We start from the raw sequence: 25,701 nt of genomic DNA, 5'->3' as shown, positions 1-25,701 counted from the left end.
TAGGCATCTTTATGGGTTATCTGATTAATCTTCCGGTAGTCCACACACATCCGCATGGTACCATCCTTCTTCTTGACCAGTACCAACGGAGCGGCCCAGGGACTACAGCTGTCCCGAATAACCCCTGCCTCCTTCATATTCCTCAACATATCTTTGGCACACTGGTAATGTGCAGGGGGAATAGGCCTGTACCTCTCTTTGATGGGGGGTTGTTCACCGGTGGGGATATGGTGTTGGACCCCTTTGATCTGCCCAAAGTCTAGTGGATGTTTGCTGAAAACCTGTTCATACTCCCGCACCACCCTGTATACCCCTGCTTTGTGATGTGTAGGGGTATCATCAGTGCCCACGTGTAGCTGTTGGTGCCACTCATTTACCTCCCCTTGAGGCAGGGAAGTGCTGGTAGTAGGTGGGGAGACTGAGGGAATGGCTTCGTGGATGGTGTAGGGATCCAGGGTGAGCAGCTTGGCAATGGTGGCATACCGGGGAAGCCTGACTTCTTCCTCCCCACAGTTCAGCACCCTCACCGGCACTCTCCCCTTCTTTACGTCCACCACCCCTCGGGCGGCCATTACAGTGGGCCAGTGCTCAGAGGGTATGGGCTCCATCATGGCAGGGTAGTCACGCCCCTGAGGCCCTACTGCTGCCCTACACCAAATCATCATCTCACTCCTGGGGGGCACAATCAACGGAGCAACATCCATCACTCTCACTCCACCAATCTCTCCTCCTGTTGAGTTTACATGCTGGCGGTACATCAAGGCTCGGATCTCACGCTGCACAGCTCTCTGTCGGCTCCCCGCCGCCGTGGCGGCCAGCTGCTGCAGGAGGGCAAACACATCACCCATACAGTGCTCCATCACATTGGTTCCTAGCACTATCTTTGGGTTATGATCACTGGGTTCATTCATGATCACAATCATACCCTGGTGTTGCAGTTCAGCTTGCCCCCCTGTCATAGCCACCTGTTTATACCCCACTTGGGTCAATGGGAGTCCATTAGCAGCAATTAGCGTTATACTAGTATCTGGGGGTGCCAGCTCGTCTGTCCCCCAATACCGCTGGTACAATGTGTATGGTATGGTGGTTACCTGTGATCCAGTGTCCAGAAGAGCCATCACCGGTATGCCGTCCACAGCCATGGGGATGATGGGCCGGGCCCCGATATACCGGTCTCGCCAGACTGGGGGGCCACGGGGTTCTACTCCTGAGGATTGGCCCGGGGCCCCAGGGGTTGCTCGTTTAACGGGCACTGTCGGAAGTAATGCCCAGGCTTATGGCACTTGTAGCAGGTTGGAGGTCTGCTCCGCGGGTTGTTAGCGCTTCTCCGCTGCATCCAGGGGACATCCTCAGGGCTGTCGGCAAGCTGTATCTGTGCTGGAGGCTGAGATCTGGTCAAAGGTTGGAGCGCAGCAAGAATCTTGGCGAGGTCTCCGTCCATGCGACGGACCTGGGCTGCCAGTTCTTCCATCGTGCTGCTTGGGGCTGTAGGTATTGGAGAAGTTGGTAGGGCAGGGGCCACTACAACGGGGGCCGTCTCAATGGGCCACGGGGCTGGCTCCAAGATTTCTGAAGCTGGGGGCTGCAGTGCCTTAATGGCCCGTTCCTTTAACACGGCAAAGTCCACATCAGGGTGTTCTAGGGCCCACAGCCGGAGTTGTTTGCGATCCTCAGGGGATCTCATCCCCTGCACAAATTGCTCTACTAACATCTTGTTGCTGTCCGCCTCATTGATAAGATTCACCCGCTTTAGCGTGCGGAGGGCGGTTTGCAGACGTAAAGCATAGTCCCGAATGCTGTTGTCCCGAAGACTGTTGCCGGCACTGGTAAAACTGCATCCTCAGCTCAGCTTCAGTCCGGGTCTCAAAGGCAGTCTGTAGCTTCTCAAAGATGGTGGCTACAGAGAGCCGGTCCCCCTCGGCCCAGGTCTCCGCCTCCTGCTCAGCCGCACCGGTTAACTGGCCCAGCACTACCGCTGCACGTTGCTTATCGGTCAGGGGGTACAGTTCTAGCAACGGGTTAAGCTTTTTCCGGAAGACCTGTAAAGCATCAGGTTTCCCGTCATACTGCGGTAGCCAGGTAGCTCCGGGCGCATAGGGCAAGGAGAACGGCATCACCTGAGCGAGAGCGGGGGCCGCGGCACCTCCTGCCAGCACGGCCGGGACCTGGGCAGGCCCATTCCCATCCACGGGTGCCACTGCGGCTGCGACCACCGCTCCTCCAGCGGCTCCGTCGGGCGCAGACATCTTGTTTCCGTCCCCCTTAGCCTCTTTCCGGCCCCTCCTCTCTCGGGGCGGGGTTTTGGCCTTCGCGCCTCTACTACGCGAGAAGACGCTCGAGCGGGAACTTTTCGCGCCAAAGATGGCGACTTCTGAATTTTTCCGGCCGGATACCTCCGGCGGTCACAAGGCACACCTCTACCCAACGGCAGAGCGGTAAGATCCTGTTCGTGACGCCAAGTTGTCGCGGGCGGAGGAGGGAGCGCCGCGCTCTCCCACTGCTCGGGTCCACTTGCTGCGGCCTGCTGCTGCCGCTGCTCTGTGGCTCGAGCGATGGGCCGGATCCCGGGGACTCGAGCGGCGCTCCTCGCCCGTGAGTGAAAGGGGATTGGGATTTGGGATAGTTTATTGTCCGTGACGCCACCCACGGTTGTGGTGATTTGTTGACACCACCGCTCCTCTGTATGGGGATCCCGGGAGTGGTGGTATGGAGCAGCTAGATGTGAGTCCTCCCCTCCGTGGGTAGGGGGGTTGGTTGTCCCGGGGCCCAGTGATGAGGTGGGTGATGCAGGGCTTGGTGGGGTGCAGGGACGCGGGGGGGCAGCTCTGTGCCTTGCGGCACTGTGGTACTCACTCAGCCTGAGACGATGACACAGTTCTCGGTAAAACACACGGCTGGAAAGACGGTTCCCACGGGCGGCTGCACTTGCTTTCCCCTGTAGGTGACGGTGACGGTCCCTTTTTCTTGCACCTAAGAAGATGATGGTTGCGATGGGTTCCCACCGGTAACCCGCTCCCCGGCTTGGATATGGGCCGGAGGAGCCCTACTTTGCCCGCAGGCGCTGGCCCTGAGAAACTGGTGCCCTGGCAGTGGCGGTGTCTCTCCGTTACGGTTGGACTGTTGCCTTCAATCGGGACTTGGTTGTTAGGAGACAGACGTCCCCTTCACTGACGGATTTGGCAAATTATGGCGACTCCTAGCCTTGCCGGGATCCGAAAGGCCCCTGCCCTGGTGCTGACTGTTCTTCGTATACTGCTCCAGACCGCAGGGTCACCACCCGTCCGCGGTCCTTCCAGCAACCTCCGAGCAGTCCCCCTGCAGACTATCACCGCCGTCTGCTGACCTTGCTGTCACTGTCCGGGGCACACACCCGGACCAACTTCAGGCTTCCTTAACTGTCACCTTTTATTCTTTTTCTCCAGCTCCTCTACCACTTCACTTCCTTCTGCTTTCACTTCCTAAACTGCACCACCTGGTTCTTCCCGCCTCCAGGGCTGTGTACTCATCGGTGGGCGGAGCATACCGCCTGGCCCACCCCCTGGTGTGGACATCAGCCCCTGGAGGAAGGCAACAAGGATTTTTGGTTAGCCTAGTTGTTCCTAACTGGGGTGTAGGGTGTGGTGGTGTTATGACCTGTGACCCCTTGCTTGCCCAGGGCGTCACACATGAGCGCCTTCTTGCTGCACTACCTACAACATGACCCTCGGATTGCACGAATTCAAAGTAATCCTGACTACTGGGTTGCCACACTGTTAGATCCCCGGTACAAGACAAAATTTGGCAAAATAATTCCTGCCATAGAAATGGACGCACGTATACAGGAGTATCTGAAGAAGGTGGTACGCAATCTTACATCTGCTTTTCCACTAAACACCAGTGCTGCACAGAGTGAATCTCAACGCTTTGTCATGGATAGGAGGAAATGGTCTTTTACTTGTCCACATCTGAGGGACCGAGGGCTGGCTGCTGTGCTGAGATGGCGTTGAGTACGGTGTCCCTGCAGAGTTGCACTTTTGTTCATATACCAAAATGAGTTGAAAAAGGACAGATGCTGGTGGAAAGGGGAACAGGTGTGTTGGAAAGGGGAAAAAAGTTTTTGTCCGTGGATTTGGTGGTTAAGCAACAGTAACATTTGCTGAAGAAACACCATCTGTTACAGTGGGACTGGCAGATTTGGATAAGGTGGTATATACTATGTTACCGCTATATAACGAAAATTAATAAGAAAAGAAAGAGAAAGGTATATATCCCCATCAGCAGTCAGTGTCCACCGTGCTCCCAGATGGAAAAGGAGAGGTTGGCAACTGGACGGTTTGGTGGAGGATACAGAGCTGGGTGGCTATGAAACTAATAGTAGCCTGAACCGAGTTAGACGCCACTCGGATCTGGAGACTGGGAGCCCTGTTAGCGTCACAGGGTCCACATGCCCACCCAGCCCAGGAACTCCCTGTTAACAACACAGGGGCCATTGAGTACGCTGACCGTGTGCATAGGGGCCACACCTGTGGACAGCAGGTGCATCAGCAGCAGCAGGCCTGTTAATGCCACTGGGCTGCACAAGCAGGACTTGTAGGACAGGAGCTGGTCTTAACCGTTCTGCGTTACCAACTGTGGTGGCGGCCTGCATCAACGCCCTATCCCTGCCTACCTCTGGCCTAAAGCCACAATGGGTTCAACACATGGAGGTGTGCTCTTTCGGAGCATAATAGAAGACTGTGCACCTCCTTGTTGGCTCCAGCCCCTTTTATAACCTGGGTCCGCCCCAAACCAGGGTGAACCACAATGCACCTCCTGGAGACAAAAGCAGAGTGACACGTCATGAGTGGCATAACTAGCGTCCTATTTGGAACCGCAACTTCAATGATGACCTCATGGCTGCCATGACCCAAACACCTCACCAGTCATCGTCTGACCATCAATAATGCGGTGACAAGTCATAGGGACGGGCCTCTGCAAGCCATTTGGGAGTGGCCTGGCCACATCGTCAGGACACCTGATGCCCTGTGGTCTATATGGGACCCCCACATCAGGGGTAGGGCCCAAGAGTTCATTACCGGACATAGTCTCTGATGCAGTAAGTGCCTTAGCATGCTCAGTAGCATGAAATACAGTGTCTGAAAAAAGACTATCAGCTTTATGGTGTCTAGGCACAACACAGGACCTAGACCCGGCACGGAGTGCAAGTACCTGTGCAAAGAGGCTTTTCGCACTAAGTGTGGGAGCATGCGCTGTATCCCGAAATGAAGACTTAGCCTCAGCAATGGCACAGTCAGGCTGAGCATACTCACTAGGCGAAACACTGTAGTTAGGCTGCGGCTGGGGTAAATGGGCACACGCATGCGCACTAGCTGCCTCTCCACACTTAGACGTGGAGGAGAAAGCAGCCAGCTGGACAACCCAAGGCACAGCCCTAAATGGCAGCTGACGCCTGGGCGCAAATGAAACCGCAGCAGGCTTCAGGTTACAGGTTTTGTAACAACAAATACCATCCAAAAGAACAGGTGTACTTCTTCCCATGGATAATCTGATATGATCATTTTTTTCACGGACACAACCATCGCTAACAAATGTAGATGAGGCCAAAACAGCAGCTGCTTCAATGGATCTGAAGTGCTCCATAAAGTGGCCTCTCCTCCACCCCAATTTCAAGATCCCAAATACTCCATTCCTCTGTGGTGTCAATCCAATCGCACTTGCTTCCTAACAGCTCTCAAGTTTCCACCAGCCCTGCTGAGTATGGGGTAACAGAGATGGTTGAGTCTGCATAGCTGTTCAGTCACACTATAGCCTGGGAATCAGAGGTCTGCTCCAAAGCTGCAATGAGTACAGACAAGGAAGTTATTATTATTTTTATTATTATTGATTTATAGAGCACCATGGATTCCATGGTGCTGTACATGAGAAGGGGGTTACATACAGAATACATATACAAGTAACTATAGACAGACTGGTACAGAGGGAAGAGGGCCCTGCCCTTGCGGGATTACATTCTAAAGGATTTTTGGGAGGAGACAGTAGAAGTGGTGTAGGTTGAGCGTCAAGTACGTATGGTGGTGGTGTCATTGAAGGTTATAGTCATTTCTGAACAGATGAGTTTTCAGATTCAGTTTGAAGCTTGCGGGTGTAGCAGATAATCTGACTTGTTCAGGTAGCGAGTTCCATGAGACAGAGGAAATGATCTGCGCAGATGGCCAGAAGCTTTGTGAGTGTGATCCAGGCCCCGATGAAGAAGGTGCTGAGCCTAATCTACACCCTCATTTCCAAAAAGTAAATCCTCCTGGTGGAGACAATGGGGAACACGATGAGGAGCACAGATACCTGATTGGAATGACAACTTTACTATTCGGTCAGGGCAGGAAGAGGTTGTCTCGGAGGACTCAGGACGAGGGGAATGAAAACACACAGGGTTTTTGATGAGGTTGTAGACCACACTTACTGTCAAACCAAAGTCAGCCAGTCGATGAGGTCAGCAGAGGAGGTGGAGGAGGATGCTACTGACGACGAGGTTACGTTGCGTCTTCATGGCCAGAGACAAAGTACTGGAAGCACGTCAACAACTGAATCCTGGACCACAACTTTGACTCTGAGCAGAAGTCGTGTTGGCTATGCAGGTCGCATGGGCTGTAAGCCTTGCCTAGCCTGTGAATTTTTGGACATCGCAAAGGATCACCCAAGTCATGGAATCTGTAAGATTTGTCAACAATCTGTAAGTAGAAGGCAAAAACTCACACCTTTGAGTAGTTCCTCCATGAAGTATCACATGGATATGAATTGACAGCGTGAAGGTGTATTGCTCAGCTTTAGCCACTGTCAATGCAACATGCTTATTTGCCATTGCATGCATTGTTGCAGACTACACACAAGGGGCTGCTGTTTTTTTGGATCTGCCTTTGTTTGGTCACTATAGCAATATCAAATTGCTCTTTGGATGTGGACTTGGAGATGCTGTCTATGAACAGAAGGAAAAGCTAAAGGTGTGTGTTACAGCAAGGAGCCACCGCGGAAACACTTCGTTCAATTGTGAGTCATGTTGTACTTTGATGATGAGCCCCGTAATGCCAGTGAGCAGCATCCTGTGCCACAGACCAACATTCTTACAGTGCTGTCTATACTGTTTACCGTGAGAGGAGCGTAAAGTCTGTATTTCTGGAAACTGGACATCAGAGTACCCGGGTACGGTAGGCTGTGCCCAGACAATAATGCGGGCATGCAACACTTTGTTTTATTAGCAAAACACATATCTGTTCTGGGTAGGCCGACTATATAGACAATAAAACTTGCTGACTCTGCACTGTCAAATTGTCACGTACAGTTTAAATCATAGAGGGACAGCAACACATGTTTGCATTCACTGTTGCTTTTCAAGATTTCCATGACTGTGTTGCAGAGCTGTGTGGTTTGCATTCACACTGTTATCATCTGCATTATCTGTGAGGCTTCAGCTAACAAGGCTATTCAGGGGGGGTAATGTGTTTTGTCTATGTTTAGGTAGGTAACTTGGAAGCTCTTGTGATGCGCCACTGGTAAGTCGTGTTCAAACACACACACACACACACACACACACACACGCACAAACACACAATTACTGCTACACAGAGGGATTAGCAGGTAGTAGGCAACAGAATAGATTGTTCAATTATTTAAATTGTATGCATGGTTCTTATTGTTTGTTTTGGTAAAGTTAAACAATCATTTATCAACCCAACTGCCTAGAGTCCTTTTCCTGTTGCCTGGTTTTGCTGCATACTGGGTAGCCCACCCTGTACACAACTTAAAATGAAGCATAAGTCGCAATGTGAATTTCACTGTGCTACAATGCGGCCTAGCGTGCCTGTGCAACCACCGCCTGCCCCATCAAGTCCATCTGCGTGCTCTTCATCCTCTGTGACTGTGGGGACAGCAGTCTCACATGGTTTTTCACACTGAACTTACACTCCTTTACCCGCAACAGGGAGTGTGATTGGCAGGTCATCACTTGTTTTGGAAGTGGAAACAGAAGGTATTGTTGAGCTGTCAGACATCGAGAGAACCATCATTGGATGCAGGCTACATTATATCCACGCCTGCACCTTCGTCACAGATTGGCTGGACTACCTGCAGTTAATAATTGCGTTCCAGAAATGGAAAGGAGAGTAGAATGCTCATGTGTTGTACCTTGCTTGGCAGCAAAGGAACACTAACTTAGTATTCCAGACAATTTTAGGATGGCAGAAATAGAGTCAGCTCTTTGGGCAAATTAAATAGCGTGGCAAAAGTGGACAGATGGGTACAGGGGCCGTGTTCTGTGGGTACCAGGACAGTAAAGGAAGCCTCACTTTCTATCCCTCCTAATGATCAAATGCAGCAAGGAATTCCCTGAGTTTGCTATAAAATTAGCATAGCTAAATGTGCATGAGGGTAGAATGCAGAGGTGCTTGAGATTGCTTGGCACAAGTGGCACAATAAAGGAGTCCAACAGCCAGTTCTATGATGCCACTAAATGGCAGTATTTTTTGCTATCATTATAGCTTATTAAAAACACAGCAGGAGGGTGTCCTGCACAGGTGCTAGAAATAGCTTGGCACCAGTGGGGCACTAATGGAATACAACAGACAGTTCTATGATGCCACTAAATGGCAGTATTTTTTGCTATCAATATAGCTTATTAAAAACAGAGCAGGAGGGTGTCCTGCACAGGTGCTGCACATAGATTTGCACCAGTGGGGCACTAATGGAGTACAACAGCCACTTCTTGTATGCCACTAAGTTTACTAAATTTTTGGTATTATAATGTCTTAGTAAGTAACAATGAGTTTGAGTGTGCAATGCAGGCAGACGTGCTGCAAATATCTTTGCACTAGTGGGACTATACAGAAGTCCAACAGCCACGTTTAGGATGCCACTAAGTTCACTCAGTGTTTGCTAGTATAATGGCTTAGTAACAATGAGTTGGAGTGTGCAAAGGGCAGGAGGGTACAGTGGCAGGGTTGTGGGTCTCTGGGTAGAGGAATGGAAGCCTGCCTTTCTATTCCTCCTAATGGGGAAATGCAGCGAGGAAATCCCTGACCTTAGCTACACAGACGCTGTCTCTGTTTTCAGGACCTGTCACCTATGGCTCTGACCCTGCCGGTACGAGCCCTTAAAAGGACTGATAGAAAGTGCTATCCCTATGCTGTCCAGCGCTGTGTATGGAGCGCATACAGCAGTATCGGCGATAGGACTCAGGACGGAGCTGCGCCAGTGATGTCTGACACCAAGGACGCAGAAGAGATAATGGCGTCCGGACGGGCAGATACTCGTTTTTATAATGCAGGGACATGTGACATGGACATCCTATCACACATGCCGTTGCTTCTCTGGCTAAAAGTCCACTTAGCTGTGTGTGTGTCTGGGATTGGCTGACATGCTGGCCCTCCCCACTACACGCGCGCGCTTAGGGAAGGAAGACAAGGGAAAAAAAAAAATGGCGATCGCCATTATCCAAACAGCAGTGATCTGAATGCGCTGTTCCCGCACACTATACACTGAAATGTCATAATAGTGTGAGTCACAGAGTGACTTACACTATTACAGCGGAAAGCCAGCTAGGAATTAGCTGGGTTTTTTGCTGCTAGAACCGTTCTCGAACGTATCTAGAACTATCGAGCTTTTGCAAAAAAGCTTGAGTTCTAGTTCGATCTAGAACAGCCCCCAAAATCACTCGAGCCTCGAACTGGAGAACCTCGAACCGTGAACCGCGCTCAACTCTAGTCTTAATTAGTCAGAAAAGGCTGGAAAAAGAGATAATTAATCCAAACATGTGAAGCTCATTGTTCTTTGTGCCTGAAATACTTCTTAATACTTTAGGGGAACCAAACAGAATTCTGGTGGTTTGAGGGGTTGAATAATAAATGACCCTGTGAATAAACTTTTCACAATGTAAAAAAAAACAAACAAAACAAATAACATTCTTTTTTGCTGCAGTGCATTTCACACTTCCAGGCTGATCTACAGTCCAAATGTCACAATGCCAAGTTAATTCCGAATGTGTAAACCTGCTAAATCTGCAGGGGGTTGAATACTACTTGTAGGCACTGTATATTGTATTCTCACAGTAAAAAAGCGCATAGAAAAATATATTGTATTCTCACACCTTAATGCATTTTAAATGATCAGTAACACTCTTGTATTACCATAACACGTTTACACTTGGTCCCTCTAAATAAATTATGAATTATTTGAGAGATTAATTTTTCTGGCATGTATAACCCAGTGACACTATTCCAGTAACTTGTAATAGGCTCTCTCTTCTTTGTACTTATTATGGGATCATACTCTGTTGAAGTCATATTTGAGCTTTAACGGGTAAGGACTGCGTTATATGAAAATAAAATAAACAGAAGGTCATTTTAATCTCCGTGTTCCCTCATCAGTCCTGAACATTAGATGTTATCGCCAATAATAAGCTGAACATTAACAATGATGGAGGAGGGTAGTGGCTGTCTACCGGTTTTACAGGTTCTATGGGCAACTCAGACATTAATGTTATTTTTTGCTTCTGTTCTGTTACTTTGATATTACCGGTTTATCTTTTGAATACACCTTTTGTGTTATACTGGTGGTGGTTTATAGGGAACCTGACGGCTTCCTCAGGTCCCACAACCTGCCACCATGTGTTTATTAATCCTATTATATACTTTCTAGGAAGCACCTTTTGGTGGGTTATTGATTTTTTTTAATACTCCTAAAATCAATTTTATATTAGTGGGTGACTAAGTTGTGGAGGCGTTGATTTCTCCAGATTAATCGTCCAATTAATCATGTTATCATGCTCCTGTTAGCATCAGTGATATGATTTTCAAGAATGGTGTCACTGTCAGCTCTTTGCACTTCTTTGCCTCCCTGGCAATGGGTAGTGAAGCTAGTTGTGCGTTCCCTGGCTTCATCTGTGTACTGCGTATACCCAGGGAGTCAGCAATAACACAGCACTCAACAAGCTATTAACACCAGCTCAAAGCAAATGTTGTGACTACCTATGTCACCTGTCACAGGGTAACAGTAGGCACAGGGGAGAGGATCCCTAGCTGACCCTGATATCAAAGATACGTCTGAAGGTGACAATGTTTGGGCCGCTTTCCTAACCCTATTTCCTGAATAACCCTGGTCTAGTGGCTCCACATCCCTCCACCCAGGAGAGGGCCAGGTCATGAGTGATTAATCCCACACACATAAACAGATGGGGAAAAAACAAAACGCAAACTCACAGAAATCACTCACAGAGGTATAGATCAGAGGTGTATCTAGGCTTTCCGGCACCCGGAGCAAGAATTCAATTTGGCACCCCGCATGTGACCAATTATTTATATGTGATTTGCACACTCACAGTCACGTGATGACGAGCTGCTCTTAATAAGTCTCTCAATGTTCAAAGAGAAACATAGGATGAAAAGCTAATTGTCTCATGCAAGTATGAAAATCATATATGAGTGGAGAGGCCATGTGATGATTGCTGGAACCGTTGAGCAGAGCTGAATCATGACAGGGAGTATATTACACGTTGTTAGTATTGGGTTACACTGTTTAATTTTATAAGGAAAGGATAAGGAAAGGATAAGGAAAGGGCTTCTCCAGGTCTGAGATAACAATCTGCAGTCACTATGTGTCACTCTATGCGACTGCAGACTTCTGAATTCTCACACTGCACACTGTCAGGATTCTCTGGTGCCGGCGGTGAGTGGGAGGTCACGAAACTGCAAGTATGTGATTTACATACATGTGGTCACGTGCCGACTAGACATGTATGGCCTTGCTCAATAAAAATTAATTGAGTAAGGCCGGATACGTCAAATCAGAATGTGACCAGAAGTATAAAAATCCCATACTTGTGCTCACATGACCATCCCCTCTCACCACTGGCACCGGAGAATCCTAAAAGTGTGTAAGCGCTGTGAGAATTCAGAAGCCTGCAGTCACCTAGAGAGACTGGAAACTTTCATCTCAAACCTGGACAAAACTTTACTTATACAATTAAGCAGTGTAGCCCAATTCTAATTAAGGGGGTTGTCCAATCTCACAATGTATGTATTGTTACTTGTGTACAGGATAAGAACTAGTAACAGCACCAGAACCACCAGAGGCACAGAAATACATAATTAGAACCTCCATCAGTACAGAAACACAGCATCACTAGCACCAGCAGTACAGAAATTAATCATGAGAACCACCAGCAGCACAGAAATACATCCATATAGCCCCATCAGTTCAGAAACACAGCATCAAAACCCTCATCAGCACAGAAATACATCATCAGAACCACAAGCATGGTACATCAATTGTAATGTCAGGTCAGACACGTAGACATTTGTATTGCAGAAATCTACAACTTACAGTACATCCTTAAAGGGAATACTTCACCAGGATTTTAACACCTAATCTGAGAGCAGCATAACTTGGTGGCAGAGATCCTGATTCCAGTGATGTGTCACTTACTGTGCTGCTTAGTTTGTTTTGATAAAATCACTGTTTAATCAGCAGTAGGTTATCATTACAGGACTGCTTGGTATGCTGCCAGGTAGTCCAGCATATTCATCAGCTCTGTATAAATGCTAGATCTGCAGCAGAGAAAACATTGATTTTATCAAAATAACAGTAAAGAGCTCAGTAAGTGACACATCGCTGGAATCAGGGTCTCTGTCTCTACATTATGCTGCTCTCAGATGGGGGAGCAAAAACCTGGTGATAGATTCCTTATAACAATTGTAAGGAGATACTTGGGAGTTTTCAGTCAGCATGAGATTGCGGAGCATACAGGAACTACAGTAAGGTCTCAGTTTCACTTGCATTTTGCACGGACAAATGCAATCCGATAAAACATTGAATTGCACTCGCACCAGTGTAAAACTATGAGGCAGTGTCCATCTGCGATTGATTTTTTATGATATATTGGCATGAAAAAAGAATTGCAGCATCCTGCGAGTGTCAGAGAGTCTCAGCTCACACACCCATACAGGTCTACGGGAGCGTGTGAAACATCGCAGTGCACTTGGATGTCATCAGAGTGCAGTACAATGTACGCGGAGACAGGCCGTGAAGAAGGGGGAGAATTACTCTTTCTCTTCCTGTTGTCCGCAGCTGTGATCTGATTGCAAGATCGGATCACAGTCGCATGACACTCGGCTCATGCTCGCAGCAGAGCCTGAGCCGAGGGTCATTAGCCTATCGCATCTGATGCTCTCGCATGGGAAGCAATTCGCAAGTGGGACGGAGGCCTAATGATGAGAGTTAGTCAGTATCACAAATAAACATTTACATTCAGGTACCTTATAGATGATGTTGTCTCTGATCGGAGTTAGCTTGTCCAGATGCCATGATGACTTTTCACATCCACAGCTCGTCTCTGCAGACTTCCATCTTCTCCGCTTTACTGCAGAACATCCTGGCATGATACCCTTAAAATAGCTGAATGATTATAATACTCCTATATAAAAATATCTGCCCTACGCTGTGCTCTTGAATATTCTTTGCACAAAACATGACACACAAAATCCCTTTTATGGTACATGCCCTCCACAGTGCCTTCTACTTTCCATACTGAACCCACTCTTCACACTGTCCGCTACACTGTGCCCCCTTATACTGCCCAGTCTTTATACTGTGCCCCCTCACCACACTCCCCCTCCTTGCTATGGCTTCACACAATCCTCTCATGCGATCCCCTTTCCTTGACAGTCAGACTTAGAGAGTAACTGGCTCCCAATACGGGGGCGGCAAAATGCAGCCGCAGGCAGGGCCAGCTCCAGGTTTTTGTGGGCCCCAGGTGATAGAGTCTCAATGGACCCCATCCTCACATAGACACGCACATACACAAATATGTACACATACAAGCATACATACATATACATATTTAAAGACAAATTCACAAGAATACATATAAAAAGATATAAATCTATACAAAATCATATACACTGACATACATAGACACACATCACATACACACACACAAACACACACACACACACACACACACACTACAGATATTATTAATATGGGGAAGCCGGCAGCAGCCTCACTCACCTCCCCCTCTTGTCACCCATCTAGCTCCTCCTGGGCATGTGGCTGTGCTGCGCTGATTGGTGACCATGACTAACAGACATGGCCACACACAGAACACACTGACACTGCTGTATATACATCACAGGGGAGGCTGGGAACATACAGCAATGGGGGGGGACATACAGCTCCAGAGGGGGGCATTTAGATCTGAGGTGGTATACAGCACTGAGGTGGGGGACATACAGCTCTGGGGGGTATACAGCACTGGGGGGGACGTACTGCTCTGGGGGGTATACATCACTGGGGTGGGGGACGTACAGCTCTGGGGGTATACAGCACTGGAGTGGGGGGACAAACAGCTCTGGGGGTATACAGCTTTGGGGTGGGGGGAGATACAGCTCTGGGGGGTATACAGCTCTAGGGTGGTATACTGCACTGGAGTGGGGGTATATGGCTCTGGAGTGGTATACTGCACTGGAGTGGTAGGACAAACAGCTCTGGGGGTTACACAGCACTGGGGTGGGGGGAAATACAGCTCTGGGGGGTACATAGCACTGGGGTGGGGGAAACAAATAGTTCTGGTGGGTATACAGCACTGGGATCAGGGGACAGACAGTTCTGAGGGGTATACAGCACTGGGTCCAGGGGATAGACAGTTCTGGGATTATACAGCACTGGGGTGGGGGGGGGATAGACAGTTCTGAGGGTATGCAGCACTGGGGTCAGGGACTAGGCAGTTCTGGGGGTATATAGCACTAAGGTGGGGGGTAGACAGTACTGAGGGTATACAGCACTGGAGTGGGGGTGGGGAAACAGTTCTGGGGGTATATAGCACTGGGGTGGGGGGGACAGTACATACAGCTCAGCGGGATGTTGATGCTTCGGGACCTGTCTTCATCTGTGGGTTGAGCCTAGAATGTATAGGCTCCTTCCAGGTTAGTGGGCGTGACCAGCTTCATGACAGGAGCGCATACATTCTAGCATCTACTTTCATCTGTGGGACGGGAGCGCAGTGCACAGTGCGTGCTAGCTCCGCCCACAGATGAACTTAGATCCTGCGGACAACAGAGAAGGCTGCATGCAGGTGGGGATTTAAAAGCCTGCAGCCAGGAAAGTGCGGCTGCCGGCCTGACCACTGCAGTCCCCGGAACTCAGCCTGGGGGCCGCTGCATACATCACCACTCTTGCTGACGGGTGCTGACGCCAGCCCTGGCAGCGGGGGAGATTCAGAGTGCTGCATCAGTCGGCCCGACAGCGTTTCCCCCTGACACTGTGCCCGGGGCACATGTCCCGCCAGCCCAACCTCTGGCATTATTAGGAGGAAACTAAACGAAGCAAGGAAATAATCAGACAACAAGAATATTTCTACAACACACAGAAGTTCACCAGCAACTGGATATCAAAGCACAAGGATCGGGATCACGTAAGCTATCATCGGTATGGGAGAAAAGGCTCCACCATCTAAAAAAAGGGCAGAGGTGACTGTGATAGGTCTCCTCCAACATGTGACTCAAGCAGTAATCCACAGACTAGTAGAAATTAACTCCTGCAAGCCCAGTTACTAATAAGAGCACATCTGGTCGATGCCTGAGCTGGTCTGTGCAACTCCAAAGCAGTATTGTGTGGAGTGTCTGACCATGCTGTGTGAACAGTGTCAGAAGTTGTCCTCAGACACTTGGAGAATTTTGAGTCAGACACCATGTGACATCACCGCTGCGTCCCTGGGCATGCACAATGCACCAATGAAAGCGGGGAGCGTACATTTGACTTCACTGTGCATCTCCACTGAAGCAGAGATTTCCAAACAGCCGGTGGTGACGCCACTCTTACAAATGATGTCGCTTGTAATAAGATGATTAGTAGGGTTATTAGGAAATCTACGCCCCCATACGTTCATGGGCACTGCCCCATAGTATGACATAAGTCCAATGGCTATCTGATAAAACATTAGATACCTCTCATTTGAGCGAGCCCTGAATGTGAAATACCAGGCGCAACCATTAGAGAATCTATGGAGCAAAGGTTGGTGAGCGCCCTGGCGCTTTGAACCTGGAGCCCCCACTGATATGATATTGATGGCCTATATAAAACTCTACCGCTTTCATAGGATTAAAGATCAAAGTCCAGAGAAACTCATCCAGGCATGGAAATAAAAGGAGCAGAAGGCATACTGCAACTACTACCATGTTTCCCCGAAAATAAGACAATGTTATATTATTTTTTGCCCCGAAAAATGTGCTAAGGCTTATTTTTGGGGTAGGACTTATTTTTGAGGACACATGGGTTGGGGTGAGTTTATCCTCCCCAAAAAGCAGACCCCCCCCCACCTTCTCAGGAGAATGATACTTAACAGACCCAAAATGTCTGCGTCGCGCCCAGGTCCTGCGATGCTCGATGGGCTCTCCCAGCAGTTGTGCTCCGCAGCTATCCTCCCCTGCTTCAGGCTGGTACACATCAGATTGCACACACACAAACACATATCAGATCGCACACACGCACATCATATCGCACTCACACACATCAGATCGTGCACACACACATCAGATCGCGCACACACACATCAGATCACACACACACATCAGATCGCACACACACACATCATATCGCACACACGCACATCATATTGCACACACGCACATCAGATCGCACACACACACATCAGATCGCACACACACACATACATATCAGTTTGCACACATACATCAGATCGCACACACATCAGATCGCACACACATCAGATCGCACACACACACATCAGATCACACACACATGAGATCGCACAGACATCAGATCGCACACACATCAGATCACACACACATCAGATCACACACACACATCAGATCGCACACACACATCAGATCGCACACACACATCATCAGATCGCACACACACACATCAGATTGCACACACACACATCAGATCGCACACACGCACATCATATTGCACACACACATCATATCGCACACACACATCATATCGCACACACACACCCATCAGATCGCACACACCCATCAGATCGCACACACCCATCAGATCGCATGCACACACAACTACTGGTGATACCTGTTGCTTCTGGCCAACAGGGGAACCTGGGTCGCAGTGCAGTGGAGTGTTAGGACCTGCGGTGGAACGCATCGAGGACCTGTAGTGGAATGCATTGATGCTTTCCACCACAGGTCCTGTGTTCTTTCTTCTCTCTTTTAAGGGAGTCTGCTTTCTGTAATGAAGTGTCTTGCAGTATTCTTTACCTTTTTTAGCTGCATGGACATTTCATTATTGAGCAGCAACTAGGGCTTATTTTCAAGGTAAGGCTTATATTTAAGCCTTACGCTGAAAAGAAAGGCTGAAAATGCCTGCTAGGGCTTATTTTTGGTGTAGGGGTAAATTTCGGAAAACACAGTATATTATTCCTGGCTATAGTATCTTTAATCAGAAGCACATGCTTAAAGGGGTTATCCATGTTATTTTGCTTTTTTTTGTTGTTTCACTATTGGGATACATTGAGGTAGATAAGTAGATAGTAACTACCTACCTGCCCTGCTGTCAGCCCCGCTCCCCTGGCTCAGAGCGGTCATGTGACCGCTCCTGCCGGGATTTTGCTACTTCCTGTGATGTCATGTCAACAGGGCTGCAGAGCCCTATGTGGTGGGATGTAGAGCACTATGTGGTGGGGTCTGCAAAGCCCTATGTGATGGGGTCTGCAGAGCCCTATGTGATGGGGTCTGCAGAGCCCTATGTGGTGGGATCTGCAAACCCCTATGTGGTGGGGTGCAGAGCCCTATGTGATGGGGTGCAGAGCCCCATGAGAGGCACTGCAGCCAAATTTGTGATGCTGCCCCCTGACTGCTGGCCCCCTATGCTAAGTTTTAGGAGGTTCCCCCCCCTTGAAAGATCAGCTGCCCCCACCTTCTGTGGTATGACTGGCTCTTGCCCCGCCTTCTGGATATATGTCATCACGCTGCTCAGCTTCCGATCTCTCTGTTCCAGGACCTGGACCTGTTTCCCGCCCTCCCTCCCCTTTGTTTTTATAAGTTTTTGTTGTTTTTCACTGTGTTAAGTCGCAGCGGCGGAAGGGGTAGGAAAAGTGGTGGTGAAATACCCGCATCGGACGTCCGGAAGGCGGAAAATTTCCCTAAACCCCGTGGTGTTGGCTAATAATGCCTAATTCAAAAGCTGCGACCAAAATTTATGCCAAAAGATGAGAGTGTTTTTTCCTCATGCCTCTCCTAAATTGAATAAGTGAAATAAAAGCATTTTAACTTAGAGAACGGTGTGGTGTCTTTCTAGGGGGGAAAAGTGGTGTTTGGGTCCTGGCAGTCTGTGGTGAGATGTAGAGCCCTATGTGGTGGGGTCTGCAGACCCCTATGTGATGGGGTCTGCAGAGCCCTATGTGATGGGGTCTGCAGAGCCCTATGTGATGGGGTCTGCAGAGCCCTATGTGGTGGGGTCTGCAGAGCCCTATGTGGTGGGGTCTGCAGAGCCCTATATGGTGGGGTCTGCAGAGCCCTACGTGGGGCTGTTATTTCCAATGCTGTAGTGATGAGAGGTCTGTGATGGGCAGAATACTGACAGCCAATGAGTGTGCAGAGGGCGGGCAGAGGGGGGACTGGACAGTGAGGATGGGCGGTGCCAGCTCTGACTGTGAGGTTCGGCATAGAAAGATTTCATGTTTGGTTGAGCTGCAGGTAAATGAAGTGTCTGCAGAGACTAAAGGGATAATTCAAGAGGAACAAAAGTTCTAAAAAAATTTATATGACAATACAGCACAGATTAGCTAAAAAAAAATTTGGAGTTTAGGTCGGACAACTCTTTTAAGCCTTGAGGTTTGTTTTTTCTACTAGTGCATGGCCCATTTATGTCTTAAATACAATGTACATGATGTAGTATAATCATCGTAAGTCTTTCATCTCTATAACAAGTGATATTTTAGGTTAGGTTGAGGTCCTGTAACTTTGAAGCATTTTACAAGATCCATGCTCTACTCGATCTATTATTCTGAACACATAAACACAATAATGAACAAAACCTTTTTCTCTCCAGTACAACTGATAAATGTGTATTGTGTGCCTGATATACAATATTTGCACGACACACATACGTAGGTTTCCTATTTCTTTTCTTGCAGCAGTGAATGTTCACAATTTTTCCATGCCTGCAGCAAAATTTTACAATTCTATTCATTTGATGGAAAAATGGAACAGGCAAAGCATTCTATACACTATGAACTCCAAACGTCATTCAATGGACGGCAGGAAGGTAAACAAGGGCTGGCTGACCTCATGGGAAATGTGTTTTCTTTTATCGTTAAACACAGTGGAGCAGATGCTTCATTCACCAGTCGAAAAAGAAAAAAATGATAATTTGCATCAGCCTTATTAAAACTCCATGTCTGTCAATAAATTTGATGTATTTTGAAGTGTCCAATTATATCTATAAGGAAATGTAACAATCAACTTGTGCATTATTTTTTGTTTTAGTCTTTACACATATATCAGAAATTGTGTCCAAATTTTAAGAAACCATGGAAATCAAAACATTTTGCAGAATTTGCAACTTCCTGAAACTTCTTTTTTCCTCTGAAAACGTTTTTCAATTTTTTTTTCTGCAATTTTGGGGGTTCAGTTTACTAAGAATAACTTGTGAAATGATTAACTAATGTCTTCCATTTTTCAGTTGAAAGTTGAAAATTTGCTTTGTACTGATTTGAATTACATGTTGGTTATTTTTCTCAACAAAGCTCCTGACCTCAGCTCTCTATTCTGACCCCGTGCTGCCTGCCCCGATATTCTGACCCCGTGCTGCCTGCCCCGACCTCAGACTATTTACTATGTCTCTACCTGTGCCCTCCATTCCTCATACTCCTGCCTTGACCCGTCGGTCAGCTGCTGCAGGTGCAGGGACTGCCCTGAGTGTGGTACCTGGCAACTCCCTTCAGCTTAGCCTATCCTCACCATCTGGTATCGCCGTGTTCAGAAATGCCCGATCTATTAAAATATAAAATCAATTAATCTGATCGTTAAATGGCGTAGCGGCAAAAAAAACTCCAAACGCCAAAATTATCTTTGTTGGTCGCCACAAATTGTGTGCAAAATGCAGTAACAGGTGATAGAAACGTAGCATCTGCGCAAAAATGGTACTGATAAAAACATCAGCTCAAGATGCAAAAAATAAGTCATCACTGAGCCATAGATCCCAAAAAATGAAAACGCTTCGGGTTTTGGAAAATGGCGCAAAAAGTGAGCAACTTTTTTTGGACAACCTTGTGAATTTTTGTAACCCCTTAGATAAAAGTAAACCTTACATGTTTGGTGTTTACACACTCGCACCGACCTGAGACATCACACCAACACATCAGTTTTACCATATAGTGAACAATGTGAATAAAATATCCCACAAACTATTGTGCGATAGTACATTTTTTTGCAGTTTTTCCACACTTGAAATTTTTTTTGCTGTTTTCCAGTACACTATATGGTAAAACTTATGGTTTCATTTAAAAGTACAGCTCGTTCCACAAAAAAACAAACCCTTATATGGCAAGATTGATGGAAAAATAAAAAAGTTACGGCTCTCGGAAGAAGGGGAGCAAAAAGGAAAACGGAAAATCGCAACGGGGTGAAGGGGTTAACAAGGTTACCATTAAAAATAAATACCTTTTGCCTGTGATTTCTAAGCTATTTGACAATATCTAAAGAGCAAAGGTTTTCTCAAAATTGGATCTAAGAAGGTGTTATAACTTGATCCGGATTTGTAAAGGTGATGAATGAGAAACAGCTCTTAACACCCGTGACGGGCATAACCAGTATCTCGTCAAGTCCTTTGGCCTGTGTAATGCGCCTGCCGTGTTTTAGAAGTCCATTAATAACATCTTCCAAAACCTTCTTTATGTGTCCGTGGTTGTATATCTGGACAACATCCTGATTTTTTCCCCTGATCTATCTAACCACAGAAGACACGCTCATCAAGTTCTGCTGCGGATACCAGAGAACAAGTTGTTTGCTAAGTTGTATAAGCGTCTCGTCTAAAAACCTTCTTTGCCTTTCCTTAGCTATACTGTATTGCTTCTAGTCAGGGACTCGAAATGGAACCCGAGAAGGTTTCTGCTGTTCTCTCTTGGCCTCGTCCACAAGGCTTATGTGCCATCCAGCGGTTTATGGGTTTTGTCATCTTCTACAGACAAATCATTACACACGTCTCGTCCCTCATGGTCTATCTCCGCCTTAACCAGGAAGGGGGCTACTGCCAAACTCTAGCCTGAATCGGCTGTATCAGCCTTCCAGCAATTGAAAGAAGTCTTTGCAAGAGCTCCAGTGCTGCACCAGCCCTATCCTAATAAGTAGTTTCTCCTGGAAGTGGATGTCTCCTCTATCAGTGCTGAGGAAGGGCTTCTGCAAAGGACTTCTTTAGGCAAGTTCATCACCTGGGGGTTTTTAGTTGTTTTTGTCCGGCTGAGTGAAATTATACTATTGGGGATCGTGAACTGCTGGCCGTTAAATGGAATCTATTACTATGTTTTTCTATCCTATCTGAGAGCAGCATAATATAGAGACAAAGACTAGAGATGAGCCACTCCCCTAGAGTTCGAGTTCGGTTCCTCGAACGGTGCCCCGTTCGACGAACCGTTCGATGAACCTCTCGAACCCCATTGAAAACAATGGGAGGCAATCACAAACACCTAAAAACACCTGGAAAACACCCTCAAAGGTGTCCAAAGGTGACAAACAACTCACAAGACAACACAAACACATGGGAAAGTAACAAGGACATATACTCATGTGAAAACAAAACAGCTGGACGAGGAAAAAGAGGAGGAGACACAGATATATGAGTATATGCAAGGGAACATCGATGCCATTACTGTGCAACTTGAGCCTTGCTCATTTTAGGCTTCCAATCTGGATAAATTGCCTGAGCTCAGCACGTACGCCTTGGGGATCTTGTCGTGTCCCGCAGCCAGCGTTCTCTCGGAACGTGTCTTCAGTGCTGCTGGGGGTGTGCTGACAGATAAGCACACGCGTCTGTCCACTGACAATGTAAACATAGCTCTCAGAGGACTTTTCTACCCTTGTGTCATCTAGGGGATGCGAAAGGCACGTGTATTTTTGAGAGTGCTTCATGCAAAGCATCTTTTTCATTTTGAAAATGGGGGTCAACTGATGCCAGTCAAGTGGGGTGTGTGTGGCCCAATTAGTGGAAACGAGGGAGACTGTGGTTGGAGTCCCCTCGCTGTGTTTAAAAGAACCAAGATGAACAAGTCATGCCTCACAGAGGACTTTTCTTCCCCTGGGTCATCCAGGGGAGGCGAAAGGCACGTGTATTTTTGAGAGTGCTTCATGTAAAGCATCTTTTTCATTTTGAAAATGAGGGTCAACTGATGCCAGTCAAGTGGGGGGTGTGTGGCACAATTAGTGGAAACGAGGGAGACTGTGGTTGGAGTTCCCTCGCTGTGTTTTACATGATTTTCGAAGGGCATGACATGCCTAAGAGGTTGAGTTTCAGCATCTGCAACTTGTTGGCTAAAGAAAGGCTGCCTTTACACCCTTTTGAGACCGAGGATTTTCGAGACCTTATGCCCATCGCAGTGCCCAAAGAGCTGATGCCCAGTCGCCACTCCTTCTCCAAGAAAGGCGTGCCCGCGCTACCACAGCAGGTCGCACACAACATCACCGCTTCCTTGAGAAACTCTGTGTGTGACAGGGTGCATTTCACCACAGATACTTGGACCAGTAAGCATGGACAGGGGCGTTACATGTCGCTGACTAGGCACTGGGTAACTATGGTGAGAGATGGAGAAGGGTCTGCTGTACAAGTCTTGCCATCCCCACGAGTTGTGTGCCAATCCTTCCTCTGTATGTAGAAGTTCCTACACTGCTTCTGCCTCCTCAACCTCGTGTGGGTCCTCCACCTCAGCCCAAACCCTGTGTGGTCAGGCCACCCACGTTGTAACTGCGTACAAGGAATCCCACACACCTCCTTACTATGCTGGCAGCAGAGCTCAACAGCATGAGGCGGTTGACTCTTTTCTTTGAAATGTCTGTAAATTGTGAGTCACACTGCTGAGGAGTTGTGGACGGTTAGCTCTGGAGAGTGAGATCGAGTTTCATCAATGGTTGTCTCCACTCAACCAGCAGCCAGGGAAGGCCAGGTGCGACAATGATGCAAACCTGGGTGCGACCCTCTGCTGTGACAATGTGGCACACATGCCTTGTGTGGCTCACGTGTTGAACATGGTTGTCCAGCAATTTTTAAAACACTATCCTGGCCTACATGGCCTTCTGCAGAGAGCATGGTGTGACACCTTCCTTGATCCACACACTCAGACGGGCTGTAAAGGATAGGCTAGAGGGAAGCCACTCACCAAGCAGGACCCCCAGAACCCTGAAACCCTTTAACCCCTATACAGGGATTTGGAATTACACAGGGCCCAAGGTGATCAATACCTGTGGAAGGCTGCAGTTCCAGAGAATAGTAGTCATGCAGGGTCAAAACATTAATTGAGGAAGAGGAACAGAATGGGACGGCCAGGACTTAATCAGAAAACAAGCAGAGGTGAAATGCGGATAAGCCAACGAGGTACATAAACAGCAGGCAGGCAAAGTAGCCAGGAATCAAGCACACAAAATCACAAAACAGAACTGGGGGTAACAGTAACCAGAGGTTCATAGCTAAGTCTGGCAGTGGTTTGCAGACAGGATGGGCCTAAAAAAGGGTGTGGTGTCTTCCCATTGTTTATAGCTGAATGATGGTACTTCATCTGTTAGACACCCACCACCTACATTCAGCCAGTGGTTCTGCATCGGTCAAGGTAACGCAGCCCAGTGGGTGAGCATAACCTGCGTCCACCTGCGCCGCTGGCATCGACTCCTCTCCCATCATCAGCACTATGCACGAAAGGAACACGTTGTCACCTGGCGACCGGAGTACAAATTGATGGAGCGGACTCCGGTGGGGACTTAACAGCCGTGTGCGGCAATGATGCAAACCTGGCTGCGGGCCTTCGTCAGGGCAATGTGACACACGTGCTTTGTATGGCTCACGTGATGAATCTGATTCTCCAGCAATTTTTAAACCACCATCCCGGCCTACATGGCCTTGTGCAGCGGGCACGCTCGCTATGTGCTCACTTCCATCATTCGCACCCAGCAGCTCAACAACTTTCATCGCTCCAGAAGTCTTTTGGTCTAGTGTCGCGGGCGGAGGGGCCGCGCTCGCTACGCTCGGGTCCGGGGCTTCTGCTGCTGCTTGGTGGCTCGAGCGGTGGGCCAGACCCGGGGACTCAAGCAGCGCTCCTCGCCCACGAGTGAAAAGGGGGTGGTTTGTTTGGGGAGATAGTTCGTGACGCCACCCAAGGGTCGTGGTGATAATGGGCACCACCGCTGCTGGTGATGGGGATCCCGGCAGCGATGGCAGGGAGCAGATAGGATGTTGGTTCCCCCTCCGTGGGTAGGGGTTGGTGATCCCGAGGCCCGGTGGTGATACGGGGAGGCAGGGTAGCTGGGGTGCAGGGTTGCAGAGGCAGTGCGACGCGGTGCCGGATGGCACTGTTGTACTCACTCAGGCACAGATTCACAGAGTCTCTGGTAAACCAAACGGCTGGATGGACGGGTCCCGCAGCCGGCTGCAGTGTCTTTGCTCTCCCCGGACAGGTTGATGGTGGCTGTCTTTCCCTGCACCTTTGTAGACTGTCTTGGACTCCGATGGTTTGCCTACGGTAGTCCGCTCCCCGGCGTGTATGTACCGAAGGAGCCCGTTTTGCCCGCAGGTGCTGGCCCTTGGATCTCTAGCCTATGGCGGTGGCTTTTTATCCTCACTGTGTGGACTGTTGCCTTCTGTCGGGTCTTGGGTGTTAGGGAACCCCTGGGGTTCCAGTCACTCTCAGATTTGACTGTTGTCGGCGGCTCCTAACCTGGTCGGGGTCTGATGGCCCTGCCTTTGTGCCTGGTACAAATCTGCTCCCGGCTCGGTACCGGCGGGCCACCGCCCGTCCCCGGTCCTACGGTTACGCTGACTTGCACCACCTCCTGCAGATGGCCACCACCGTCTGCCGACCTTGCTGACAGTGCCTGGGCTCCTACCCAGACACCAACAGTTTCTGTCCTCTCACTTTCAACTCCAACTCGAATCTCTTACTGTTCCCGCCTCCAGGCCTTTGAACTCCTCGGTGGGTGGGGCCAACTGCCTGGCTCCGCCCCACCTGGTGTGGACATCAGACCCTGGAGGGAGGCAACAAGGATTTTGTTTGACTGGTGTTGACTATCCAGGGGAGGGGGCATGTGTGATGTTATGTTTATGACTACCTGGCTAGTCCAGGGCGTCACACTAGCGGTTCAATGCGTGAAATGCAATGTGCCGACACGCAGGAATTTGAATCTGCACATGTTGCAGCGTCTGTGGCAGCACTGCAGAGCCCTGCTGAAATACATTATGACGTATACCCTGGGCTAACTTGATCCAGAGGTGGTGCAGATCACGCTGCTGGTGTGGTGTCAGATCAAGGACCTATGCACCTTTCTACACAGTTTACAAATGTCGACGAAGATGTTTAGCACTGGCGATTCCATTCTCAGCGTGACAATTCTGGTCATCTACATGATGGAGCACACTGTAAGCATTATTCGGAATCAGGTGTTGGGACAAGAGGAAGGGGAGGAAGTACAGGAGGAGTCATATGCGGAAGGGATAACAAGATCT

The 25,701-nt window shown here is 48.6% G+C and overlaps 1 protein-coding gene across 8 annotated transcripts in view; it reads left to right on the top strand.

Annotated features, from left to right (window-relative positions):
• Positions 1-25,701, top strand: part of LOC142256609 (galactoside alpha-(1,2)-fucosyltransferase 2-like) — a 254,802-nt gene that overhangs the window by 128,264 nt on the left and 100,837 nt on the right. For 3 of the 8 annotated variants that reach the window (XM_075328375.1, XM_075328377.1, XM_075328376.1), the window contains exon 3: positions 19,136-19,266. The exons of the other annotated variants lie outside the window; for them this stretch is intronic. In XM_075328375.1, coding sequence (XP_075184490.1) covers positions 19,203-19,266 — 64 coding nt within the window. In that variant the 5' untranslated portion in view covers positions 19,136-19,202. The remainder of the gene's footprint in view (positions 1-19,135; positions 19,267-25,701) is intronic. 8 annotated transcript variants of the gene reach the window in all.

The sequence above is a fragment of the Anomaloglossus baeobatrachus genome, chromosome 11, assembly GCF_048569485.1.
Source record: "Anomaloglossus baeobatrachus isolate aAnoBae1 chromosome 11, aAnoBae1.hap1, whole genome shotgun sequence".
In the NCBI taxonomy this organism is placed as follows: Eukaryota; Metazoa; Chordata; class Amphibia; order Anura; family Aromobatidae; genus Anomaloglossus; species Anomaloglossus baeobatrachus.
The sequence above is the reverse complement of the archived record's forward strand: the minus strand, read 5'-3'. Positions and strand labels throughout refer to the sequence as shown.